The sequence below is a fragment of the Mytilus californianus genome, unplaced genomic scaffold, assembly GCF_021869535.1.
Source record: "Mytilus californianus isolate M0D057914Y unplaced genomic scaffold, xbMytCali1.0.p SCAF_41, whole genome shotgun sequence".
Classification (NCBI taxonomy): Eukaryota; Metazoa; Mollusca; class Bivalvia; order Mytilida; family Mytilidae; genus Mytilus; species Mytilus californianus.
The window spans coordinates 16,252-30,129 of record NW_026262692.1 but is presented as its reverse complement, the minus strand read 5'-3'; the positions used below and the strand labels follow the sequence as shown (position 1 = coordinate 30,129).

The window sequence follows — 13,878 nt, the reverse complement described above, 5'->3', positions numbered from 1 at the left end:
TGCGTAATTCAATGTAACTGAAATGACTGCTGTACAAGACCATTTACTTCAAGATTCCTAACTATAAGAATCGAAATCATATGACTGTATTTTACCAATTCAGGGTTTGGTGCCCTATTAAAAGTTTGTAAATCCATTTCAATATAAAAAAGCTCTCCGACCATTCTTTTTTAGTTGGGGGTGGTTTTTTTTCTTTTCTCAGGACAAGCAATTTCTTACTATATTCAAAAACAAACAGCATACAGGAACAAGATTTTTTTTTTAAACAAAATAAAAACAAACAGAAAGCCTCTCCGCCCAAAATAATATTGGTTCGTGCCTTAGCGATTCATTGGTGACATGTTCTGTCCATATCCGACATACCGGTATACTACTGTTGCCTTTATTTATACCCTCATTTTTCAGTTGCAGTCTATCTTCCCGATCAACCTACTTTGCAGAACCTAAATTTTATATAAAGTACCTGTCCTGAATAAATATGACGTTAAGCATGCACCTAACAACCGATCAATGTGTACCATGATCTACCATGTCAATCGCCAATCAATCCCCCAAGAATTGATAGATGATATATTCTAAAAACTATATAAACACTAGTCTATTAACAATGTACTTTGAAGTTAAGGTATGCACATTTGTTTTCCCATCCTGGACATACTAAAATCAAACATTTTGCTCCATTAATAAAAAGATTTATTTCCGGTTTCTATATGTAATGTTCAGTTCATGGATGTCTAGCTTTATTTGTATTGATCCAATCAATGAATGAGGATACTCTAGTATACACTCCTGGAGCATGCCTCTTGGCACACCCATATCCCCACGAGACTACTCCCGATATTTTGTATACACTGTCCTTCTTACAAACAAGAGGTCCACCAGAATCTCCCTGTAAATATATAGAGTTACAAGTATATACATATGTAACGATTTTATAACTTCAGCTAAACACATAACGAGGTTATAACTTCATCTTCACATGTAACGAGATTATAACTTCACCTACACATTATAACTTTACCTACACCTGTAACGAAATTATAACTTCACCTATACACGTAACGAGATTATAACTTCACCTAAACTTGTACCGATATTATAACTTCACCCACACATATTACAAGATAATAACTTTACCTACATATGTAACGAGATTATAACTTCACCTGCACATTATAACTTCACCTACACATGTAACGAGATTATTACTTCACTTACACATGTAATGAGATTATAACTTCACATACACATTATAACTTCACCTATACATGTAATGAGATTATTACTTCACTTACACATGTAATGAGATTATAACTTCACCTACACATGTAACGAGATTATAACTTCACCTACACATGTAACGCGATTATAACTTCACTTACACATGTAACGCGATTGTTACTTCACTTACACATGTAACGAGATTATAACTTCACCTACACATGTAACGAGATTATAACTTCACCTATACATGTGACGAGATTATAACTTCACCTACACATGTAACGAGATTATAACTTCACCTATACATGTGACGAGATTATAACTTCACCTACACATATAACGAGATTATAACTTAACCTACACATGTAACGAAATTATAACTTCACCTACACGTATAACGAAATTATAACTTCACCTACACATGTATCGATTGATAATCTAGTCATATGTCAATGTTCTAATAGATGGTATCTGCTCACAAACAAAAATCTGATAGCTTCATTCAACTCTTTAAACAAGTCTTTTGAAAACTGCTTTGTGACTTTTCAACATTGTACGCCATGGTACTGCCTGCCATTGTACGCCATGGCACTGCCTAATATTGTACGTCATGGTACTGTCTGATATTGTACGTCATGGTACTGCCTAATATTGTACGTCATGGTACTGCCTGCCATTGTACGACATGGTATTGCCTGTCATTTGTACGCAATGGTACTGCCTGACATTGTACGCCATGGTACTGCCTGCCATTGTACGCCATGGTACTGCCTGCCTTTCTTCGACTTATGGTTTATGTCCTCCACGATATTTTCTTATATATTTAAGAGAAGGGATGACATGGTTTTGGGATGCGGGATATAGAAGGTAAAAAAAAGTGGGGATGTTGGATAAAGGGGGTAATAAAAGTGGACAGTGTGAACAAAATTACAACAAAGCGAGATTTGGGAAATGAGCACATTGTGTCACCCACCCCAATCAACTTCATTTAATTTGGCGAGTCCAATAGTCGAGTTTTTTTTACAAACTTGATGAGGGAAAACAGTTTCTCTAATTTTTGCGCTATTTTCACATTTCTTGATCGGTGTGAGAAAAATATTTCTCCTCACTAGTGAAATATCTGTTCTCGGCAAATTATTGGTCGAAATTTAGTTATGACGTCAAATGTTCTTGGTTTCTTCTGAATTTCCCATTGTGACGTCATGAACAAAGGCGACCATGCCTAATGACGTCACATATAAAGAAAACAACTTCCTGCAAATCTTTGAAAAGGAAGAATAAAAATCATTAGAGAAACAGATTTCACCACTATAACTCGTGTATTACGATATTTCTTCACTTTCAAAAGTTAAAATTTAATCATTTAAAAAGCTCGACAAGCCTCGCGCTTTAAATATGAATATTTAACTGTCTCGAGTGGAGAAATATCTTAACACACTTGTTGCAGTGGTGAAATCTATATATCCATCTATATATTGACCATTGCTTTCCTTTAAATATCGTTCTGAGTATACATAGAATATATTTGCCGCTGGTTGTTATGAAAAGAAATCTTTCAATTACATATCACATTAAATGAGGTAACGCATATTAGTTGGAAATGTTAATGAGATAAGAGTAAACAAATTACCTGACAAGCGTCCATGAGATAATAGTAAACAAATTACCTGACAAGCGTCTCTGAGATAAGAGTAAACAAATTACCTGACAAGCGTCCATGAGATGATAGTAAACAAATTACCTGACGAGCGTCAATGAGATAAGAGTAAACAAATTACGTGACAAGTGTCAATGAGATAAGAGTAAACAAATTACGTGAAAAGTGTCAATGAGATAAGAGTAAACAAATTACCTGACAAGCGTCCATGAGATAATAGTAAACAAATTACCTGACAAGCGTCAATGAGATAAGAGTAAACAAATTACCTGACAAGCGTCCATGAGATCATATGAAACAAATTACCTGACGAGCGTCAATGAAATAATAGTAAACAAATTACCTGACAAGCGTCTCTACCACCTTGGTTATATCCAGCACAAATGTTACTTCCGTAAATAACGTTGCCAAGGTAATATTTGCACCTGTTACTATCCATGATTGGGACATCAACTTCATTTAATAATCGAGTTCCTGGACCATCTGATAAACAAAATTCATAACATGTATTCGGAAGCTTTTGTTTTAAAAAATAACGATATATTACAAATGTCATAGTGTCCTAAGGTATAACGGACAAGTACTGTTAAATATACATTCGCCGTTTCAGAATCTAATGCATTCTGGGTTATATTTTCAAAAGCGTACACACAAACGTTGTGATTGGTTAAAAGGTATTAAATAATGCAAATTCAACCAATGACGTAACGTTATTTTTATTTTGATGTACGAACAATGAAATTACCCATAGTCCTTTAGATTCTAAAGAAGCGTAATAAAAAAAATCTGCGAGTGGTTTTTTTTTAGATGACACATAATATGTTTATTCGTCCAAACACTCATAACACGTATTTCATTTACAAACATAAAAATTATCAGTATAAAATCCAACGGCGTTTTACAAATGAAAAAAGAAGCCTTACAGTCCTAGTAGTTGTTTTCGTTCTTTGGTCTTTGTCCGATAAGTGTTTGATTTGCAATCATACCACATTGATTTCCTTATATCTAACATAAAAATTTAAAAAACGCCTAACACGGGAATGCATGTGACTGAAACTGTATGTCGGAGGTGCATTCCTAACAAGTCTTAGAGACGATTATTGTCTGTATGGTTTCTTTTTGAATAAGTTTTAGAACACTATCAAATGGTTTAACAAAATTATCGAATTCCAAGGTCAATTAAAAAAGGGAAACGTACATACAAACAGACAGAATCGAACGCTGCATTATCTCTACCAACTGAAAAAATGAAAAACAACTGGAAAGATCTGCAAACGCTTTGTGGACTTTGGGATATGCATATGGAAATGTGGCGTTGTTTAGCACGGTTAAATACCCCCCCCCCCCCCCTTTTTCATCTCAACTTTGTGATATCAACTTTATAACAGACATAGACTAACAACGAACAGGACCGTAATGATGGGGATTGAAAAAGCTTGCCTCCGAGACATACTAACGGGAAATGAAAAAAGCTTGCCTCCGAGATAAACTAACCGGCAATCGAAAAAGCTTGCCTCCGAGACATACTAATGGCAGTGAAACAGCTTGCCATCGTGACCTTCTAACGAGCAATAAAAAAAATCTTTCTTCCGATACCTAATAACATAATAACGGATAATGAAAAAGCTGGATCCTAGGCATACTAACAAGTAATGAAAACAAATCTTGGCTAGGAGACATACTAACGGGCAGTGATAAGGCTTGCCTACGAGACATGCGAAGTAATCAAATAAGAACACAGTGAAGTAATCAAATTATTAAACTGCAAGTAATCCAATTATAACACTGCTAAGCAAAAAGTTATAACACTGCGAAGTAATCAATTATAACACTGAAAAATTATCAAATCATAACACTACAAAGTAATCTAGGTATAACATTGTGAAGTAATCAAATTATAACACAGTGTTATAATTTGATTACGTTGCAGTGTCACTGCAACGTAATCAAATTATAACACTGCGAAGTAATCAAATTATAACAGCACATAATAATCAAAGTATAATACTGCAAAGTAATCCAAGTATAAAACTGCAAACGAATCAAATTATAACACTGCAAAGTAATCAAAATTTTACACTACATAGTAATCAAATTATAACACTATAAAGTAATCAAATTATAACACTGCGAAGTAATCAAATCATAACACTGCGAAGTAATCAAATTATAACACTACGAAGTAATCAAATTATAAAACTGCAAAGTAATCCAAGTATAAAACTGCAAAGTAATCAAATTATAACACTGCAAGTAATCCAATTATAACACTGCGAAGTAATCAGTAATTACACAGCAAAGCTATTAAAAACCACATTAAAAAAAATAAATATGTACTGTGATTGTGCGAGGTAATGAAGTAACCAGTCAATTAACTATTCTGGCCATTAGTTATGAAACCCTTAAACAAACTATAGTCACCTGTGTGTAGAGCTCCCCATCCAGTGACTGTACATACAAGTCCGTCGAAATCTTCGTGTTTGTTAGGGAGACAAGCGGCCTTGGTTGTAGAACCAGTGAGGTCAAGGGGTTTATCTAATTTGATGAGTGCAATATCGTTATGGTTACTTCGTGAGCTGTATCCTGAGTGAACGATTACATTTCGTACGTTGTGTACCTGACTTCGGTAGATATGACTTCTATCGTGGATACCAGTTGCTACAGTCCAGTAAGAGTGAGTGGTACTGAGAATAAAGACATAACAGGACAAATGCTTAACTTTTGAATTTTTATATTTATAGTACAACTCAGGAGTTTGAAGTGATTTACATCGCAGGGTTGTGGAACTATTAGGTATATTATACATGCATTGAAGTATTTAGTATGACGATAAATTTTCACTTCTGTACTTGTACTATGAACAACAAATTTATTAATTTTGTAAAAATGTTTACTTCTGTACTCTTAACAACAAAATTATTATTTTTAAATTAACCTGTGTACTTTGTCTTATTTAACGCCATTGTGTCCCATATAAGAGTTATCTTATTGACACTCTTCCTTTTTTATTACTACCTATAACGTCTATGTTATATAGGCACCTACGTTTTAATATTGCATTTATATTGTGTCATAGATCAAACTTATTCGTTCAGTGTATGTTTACTTGTTTTGTTTAAATGTCTTTTTGATCGAGTTAAGATAGATGGGGTGTCTAAATTATAATCCATAGAATTTTTTAATAATTTGCCAAAATGTAGTTCATATCATGCTTTTTAAAAAAATAATAATAAAAAGAATGGGTCACGGGGCTTATTTTCACGCTACAGGTTGTGCAAAATTGACAGATTTTGTATAGATTATGCATGGAAAACCCAATTTTCTGCCATAAAACGAAAACTACACCATAGAATTTTGAGATAAAATATGAGAAGATAGCTCTAATAGTATGCTTTCAGATAAGAAAAAGAAAAAATGGGGTCACGGGACCCGTTTTCTTGCTACATAATAAAAAAGGAAATTCCTAACACATTCTATTGTAAAAGTAACTTTATCTGAATTATCTGCCCTTACATTTTAGTTGCCTCCCCTTATGTGGCAAAGTTTGAAAAAATAGAATCAAACAAAAGTATTCTGTTTTTTTTGTAAAATACAACTATAAATATGATAAAATATGTCATTTTCAAAATTGAAATGAAAATTCTTACACGTGAATTACCTACTACTCTCAAAATTTGCACTAGACCGATTGTTTTCTGGTATTTCAAAATCCAAGATGGAGGAAGACACCCTATCTACCTTAAGCCATTTCAATTTATATGTTTGAAATGTTTTACACTGGTAATTTTGGGCCCTTTATAGCTTGCTGTTCGGTGTGAGCCAAGGCTCCGTGTTGCAGGCCGTACTTTGACCTATTATTGTTAACTTTTTATACATTGTGACTTGGATGGAGAGTTGTCTCATTGGCACTCATACCACATCTTCTTATTTATATTGAAGTTGACGCTAACTAGAAGAGTATGTTCATCACAATGCTCTTATATAAAGACAATGTGTAACATTGCTGACGAAAAAATCAAGAATAATCAATAAAAAACAAGTAACAAAACAAAAAATCTGCATTTTCTCAAGAAGATATTTTTATAAGCTTTTACAAGTCTCGCTAAATTCAAATCCTAAAAGCATAATGTTAAAAATTGTTAAATTTATAGAGTCTGTGCGCGGCATTAGGAATATTAAAAAAAGCTATGCGCTGCGCTACAAATATTAAAGAAACTGTGTGTGGCACTTAGAATACCAAAGAAACTGTGGGCGGCACTACGAATATCATTGAAGCTGTGCACGGCACTTAGAATATTAGAGAAGCTGTGCGCGGCACAACGAAAAAAATAAAAGCTGCGACCAGCACTAAGAATATTTAAAAAAAACCTGTGGGCGGCACTACGAATAGCATAGACGCTGGGCGCGGCACTGATAATATTAAAAACGTTGTGGGCAACACTATGAATATTACAGAACCGTCTGCGGTACTGAGATTATTTTATAGTCTGTGTGCAGCACTAAGAATATTTTTTAATCAAAGAAGCTGTGTGTATCACTGCAAATATTAAAAGTTGTGCGCGGCACTTGGAATATTAAAGAAGTTGAGCGCGACATAAAGAATATTATTAAGTCTGTGAGTGGAACTACGAATATCAAAGAAACTGTCTACGGCATTACAAATATTATAGAAATTGTGCGCGACACTTGAAATATTATAAAAGCTGTGCACGTCATTACGGATAGTATAGAGTCAGTGCGCGGTACTACGAATATCATAGACACTGTGCGCGGCCATCCAAATATTTAAGAAGCTGTGTGCGACATTACTAAGATTATAGATGCTGTGCGCGGCAATACAAATATTATAGATGCTGAGCGCGGCACAACAAATATTATAGAAGGTGTGCGCGAAAATACTTACATAATAGAAGCTGTGCGCGGCACTAAGAATATTGTAGAAGCTATACGCGGCACAACGAATATCAAAGAAGCTGTGTGTGGCAATAAGAAAATTAAAGAAGCTGTATGCGGCACTACGAATAATATAGAAGCTGTACGCGGCACTGAACATGTTATAGGTTAATCCTTGGCACTACGAATTTAAAAGAGTCTAAGTGCAGCACTACAAATATCATAAAAGATGTAATAATATAATTATAATAGAAGCTGAAAGTGGCACTATAAATATTATAGAAGCTATGCGCGGCACTACGTATATTAAAAAGCTCTGCGCAGCACCACAAATATTATAGAAGCTGTGTGCGGCAATAAGAATATAAAAGAATATGAGTGTGGCACTACGAATAATATAGAAGGTGTGCACGATAAAACAAATATTATAGAAGCTGTTCGCGGCACAACGAATATTAAAGAATCTGTGCGCGGTGATACAAATATCATAGAAGCTGTACGCGGCATTACGAATATTATAATAACTGTGCGCGGTAATTCAAAAATTACAGAAGCTGTGTGCGGCAAGACACATATTATAGGTGTTGTTCGCGGAAATACAAATATTATAAAAGCTGTGTGCGGTAAAGCAAATATTACAGAAGTTGTTTGCGGCACTTAGAACACCATAGAGTCTGTGTGTGTCACTGTAAATATTAGAGAAGCTGTGCGCCGCACTACAAGTATTATAGTAGCTGTTCGCGGCACTTCGAATTTTATAGAAGGTGTGCGCGATAATACTAATATTATAGAAGCTGTGCGTGGCATAAGAAATATCATAGAAGCTGTGCGCGGCACTACAAGAATCATCGTAGCTGTGGGTGGCATTACGAATATTATAGAAGGTGTGTGCGATAATAAAAATATTATAGAAGGTGTCCGCGGCATAACAAATAACATAGAAGATGTGTGCGTTACTACGAATATTATAGAATATGTACGCGGCAATACTAATGTAAAAGAAGCTGTGCGTGGCACTACACAGGAGCTGATTTGAGCATTTTAGTAACACGTAAATAAGTCCATGCAATTTTGTTTGATGATTGGCTGTTTTTGTATTTTCTTTTGCTTTTTTTGTTTTGTTTTTTTTTCAATTATTGTTCTTCAGAATTCAAAAATTTAATAAAAATCCACTAACTTGTAAAGATACAAAAGTCAATGTACTAATTCAAGCTTATTTACTTTTTGTGTTCTTTGAAAGTTAATGGCATGTGTTTTTTTCTGTATTTGAGTGCACAAAACAGCAACTTCTGCAGTTTTCCATTCATGAAGGGATATAATACAAAAACGGTGAAAGTGACGCTACCAAAGTTCAAACTTGGTCTGTGTTTAGTGGCTAAAGGTATTGTGTGAAAGTTTCATATATTTTTATTGAGGCAAAGTAAAGTTAGAGAACGGAAACCAATTATGGGACGTACACAGGTTAACTTAAGGATGTATTTTCTGAGGTTTCAGTCTCGTTGAAATCTTGTTTTGAAATTATTTCCAAAACATGTGATACAAGTGGAAAATATCAATGAATATAAAAGATATTATAATCAAACTAAATTCTTTGAAAAAATTGTGTACTTACAATTAGTAGTTTTTGAGTAATAAAATTTTCAAATTTTAGAACCAATCCGGTAAGTGCCATCAGCCAAAAATAGGCAAGAAAATAGGTGAGGGTACAAAGAAATGATTTTACAAAAAATATGTACATCCCATATCAATTTTGTTTTTTCAAAATTCTAAGATATGTATTTTTTCAATCATTTATAACAAAGAAGTTGAAATAACATGAATTTTGTTCTAAAAAAAGAGAGAGAAAAATCCCAAATTTACAAAATTGACAGCATGGTCAATTTGACACGAAAAGGCAACTAAATTTTATAAAACTTTCTAATATTAACACCAACCTATAGTTTTTTTAAGTTAAATTTATTCAGATTGGTCCACTTCATCTTTAGTGAAAGTACGAAAAAAAGTTTAATTGTAAAATTGTGTTCTTTTTCGTGATAATAGCTAAAAAATGGGTAAAAATTGATGAAAAATGGGAAAATCATAAAAAATGGGTACTTTCAAATGACTAGCAAAAAAAAGAAGTGAACCACCATATAATTTTTCCTTCATCACTTACTTTCTTACAGTCGTATAAACCCGAAAATAAGGTTAAGAAAAAAAGTTTAATTATAGAAATTTTTTACTCCTCAGAGGTGTACATCCTTAATGTCCCCGTCGCCTAGCAGTGGGACCATAATAATAGATATTTACTCTTCGAAACAATGGGCCGCTGTAAGAATCCACTGACTGTCTATTATTGTTCCTCCACACATGTGATGACTCCCGTATCGTAGTGATACCTGAAAAAGTTATCTCCCTTTGTTAAAATCTGGGTCAACAAGGTAACTAAAGATGAACGAAATCTTGGTCAACAAGGTAACTAAGGATGAACGAAATCTGGGTCAACAAGTTAACTAAGGATGAACGAAATCTAGGTTAACAAGGTAACTAAGAATGAACTTTGTTTCTATACAAAACACATGTCAAAAACACAAATTGACAAAAAAAACAATAATGCGTCAAATGTAAATTAAAAAAATGAAAACAACACGTTAAATTATTTCATGCGTCCGAAGCGCTTTTCTGGATTTACATACATCAGGAACGCCCAAAGCCGAATATTTGAAAGCCGAGAATGTATAAGAACCGAAACAGTTGAAGAGCTATATGACAAAAAAAATACCTAAAAAAATAGCCAAATCCATCTAAGGTCAACTTTGCCTGAGGGAGTTGAAACCATAGTTTCTTTATAATTTCGAAATTTACAAACGGCCAATTTTAGAAATTTTTGTTATAAATCATGTCAGTACCGAAGTACTGACTACTGTGCTGATGATACCCTCGGGGACTAATAAAGTTGGAGCCAAATGTTGTCTTTATCTTCTTATAAATTAAAAACAATATTATCTATTGAAGGCTTACCTGCCATGGGTAAGCATGCGCAGTTGCTACACTTCCGCCAACAATTCGATGACTTGTGACATCAGGTATTCCACATTGAGCTGTAAAATAAATGTAATCAATTAATATTTAGTAATAATAAACTAACAGTTCGTATCCAGGAATTTTACCAAAAGCTATATATATTACAAAGGTATAAGGTATGATTGATTATTGAAAAAAATCGAAAATCGTTTGAAGAGGGTCAGGATGGTGGGGGTTTCTTCATTTCTGTATCCTTTAATTTTTAAGGCCATTTTTCTATATTCTTTATAAATTTGCTATATTTTAGCTCTTCATTATTCTCTATTTTTTTTTTCTTCTTTTTTTTCACCTATTTTTCTCAATTTTTTTTTTTTTTGCTCTATTATTCTCTATTCTTCGTAATTTTTCCCTTATTCTGCACTCTTTGTCCATTATTCTCTAATTCGTAAACCTCATCCATACCCTCTTTGATCAGTTATATTTGTAACTGTGAATCCTTTCCTTCAGGTATTCTCTCCTTTAGAAAGAAATACACTAACGTCAAAATTCTCTGTCGTATTTTCCCTTCGCTATTTCCAGACGGAATTAAACTGCCAATCGGCAAAACCTCGACAGATTCCATTTCTCTTAAATCTAAAATTGGATTTACATATCTGCCGAGGCGTGCCGAAATCCACTAGTGCATTTTATACAAAGGTCGATCTAAACGCCGGAATGGAAGTTCGATTACGAATTCAATAAAATGAAGCAAGAGATGTACGCCAATGATTTACAGTCCCTTACTACTACTCAACAACAATAAAATGAAGCAAGAGATGTACGCCAATGATTTACAGTCCCTTACTACTACTCAACAACAATAAAATATGATGTGATAATGTTAACATTATATACAAATGTCTATATCATTAGTCACACTGGCGGGTCTGGATGGGGGTCTCTTATTTCTTTATTCTTTAATTTTTAGTCCATGTACTTTATTTTTCATTCATGGGGTGGGTTTTGGGGGACGGGGGTGGAGGAGGATTGTTTAATGAGGAATATTTATTTTCACTTGTTACAAGAACGACTTATTTATTTCGCTCGGTATACAACTATTTCAAGCCTTTTAAGGGCAAAATATTCATATTTTTTCATCATCTCTTAGTCAAGATTATTCAAACTTAGTACCAGGCAAGCTGTGCCTTTCAAAATCCGCCTGTCCCCATCACTCCATCAGAAAATAAAATGGCGTTCCTTTACTTTATTCCTGCTTATTATTTTACTTAAATTTGAACAATTCATTTCCTTTCTATGAGGAAAAATAATATATAATAACAAAAATACAAATCTCCACGTTTAGTTAAAAAAAAGCCCATAAAAACGCTTGTTTATATCAATCAACGAAACGAATGGAAAACAACAGTTACTATCATATTCCTGACTGTGCTACATTTTATAGCTAGCTAAATCTCCAAAATGATTAAATATTAAATATTTGTACACTAGACGCGCGTTTCGTTTACTAAAGACTCATCAGTGACGCTCGAGTCAAAACAGTTTAAAAGGCCAAATAAAGTACAAAGTCAAGGACATTGAGGACCCACAATTCCAAAAAGGTATCGACAAATACAGCTAAGGTAATCTACAACATTATTTACCTCCGCTACTCGTTTGATGACTTCCGGTTCCTGTTCCAGTCCCTGTTCCAGTTCCGGTTCCGGTTCCTGTTCCGGTTCCAGTACTTGTAGAATGTTGTCGATAACAACAAATTTCTAAGAAACCACAGTGACTATAACTCTGTACGTAGCCGTTCGGACATGTACTAAAAATGTCGATACAGGCTCCTTTATAGGATGTTGAACATACTGTAAAAACAATAGCAGTTTATGAAGTAATATATTGATGCAGGCTCCATTAAAAGATATTGGAAATGCTATTAAAACATAGCAATTAGACATTTATGATAATAAATATTTGAACAGGCTTTATGATAATACATTGGTACAGTGTTTGGTGTTGTTGTTGGGTTCGTGTCGCTCAGTTTTTAGTTTTCTATGTTGATTTTTGTGTACTTTTTTTTGTCTTTTTTGTCTTTTTTCATGGCATTGTCAGTTTGTTTTCGACTTGTAAGATTGAATTTTTAGTTGGTATCTTTCGCCTCTCTTAAACAGGCTCCACGAAAGGACATTGGACAAACTATAAAGATAATAAGACATTTATAGGGGCGGGGGTATTGAAACAAGCTCCATTAAATGATTATTCTATAGATATAATAAAATATTGTCTGAAAAGGTCAAAGCATTAAAGGCCAACACAGATCAATTAGGCAGATGGACGAACATCTACAAAGACACAGATCAAATAAAGTTCACCAATTACACATAGTAAGAAATAGATATAATCATGAAAACCTAACCTTAATTAGTGGATCACGGGAAATAAGATTAAGTCGAGACGAACACGGCCGAGGCATTAAAGAATTTAGTATTACAAAGAAAGTATGACGGAGTTTTCCGACATTAATTTCAAGAAAAAGTCACGTTAAAGCTATTGTGAACCTTGATGGTGGTTGATACAAAATATAATATGATATTCTATTTGTAATGTTATTTTTTTGTTTTCAATCTCACTGTCAAAAAATACCAAAAAAAATGAAGAAAAGCGCGAAAAGGGAGATAACTTATTGAATCGTTATAGAATTGTTTCTTTAAAACTTTACCTGAGCCATGGGCTATTGCTACTAGACCAGCTAGAAAGACTCCTTGACAGATAAACATGGCGTCCAGCGCAGTAATGTGAAATCTAAGTGAATGCCTTATCTCTTTGTTGTCTTATCTTTGTGACGAAGATCTTACTTAACATGAATTAGATATAAATATGTGCATATACACGAAACAAGAGTTCACGTATACCGATACTTGAACCGACACACTTAGTGACATATTTCTACTTCAGTAGAAATCATACTCTTATTGAATACAGGAACTGCTCCAGAAAAAAGACACGAAGGAATATTGTAGTTATGAATAACAATAATGTTGTCTAACGTGAGGGTACCCAAATTGCACCTATTTTGACATTTTTTTCACCTATGTTTATTTATGATCCAAACAAAAGTA

The 13,878-nt window shown here is 33.8% G+C and overlaps 1 protein-coding gene across 1 annotated transcript; it reads right to left on the bottom strand.

Moving 5' to 3' along the window:
- Nucleotides 1-555: 555 nt before the first annotated feature.
- On the bottom strand, nucleotides 556-13,549 carry LOC127699795 (transmembrane protease serine 3-like). Its single transcript, XM_052203138.1, has 7 exons — nucleotides 13,479-13,549; nucleotides 12,418-12,624; nucleotides 10,775-10,854; nucleotides 10,064-10,152; nucleotides 5,303-5,565; nucleotides 3,225-3,364; nucleotides 556-889 (listed from the first exon to the last, which is right to left on the bottom strand). The coding sequence occupies exons 1-7, from the start codon at nucleotides 13,534-13,536 to the stop codon at nucleotides 725-727; spliced, it is 1,002 nt and encodes a 333-aa protein (XP_052059098.1). The 5' UTR covers nucleotides 13,537-13,549; the 3' UTR covers nucleotides 556-724.
- Nucleotides 13,550-13,878: the final 329 nt, after the last annotated feature.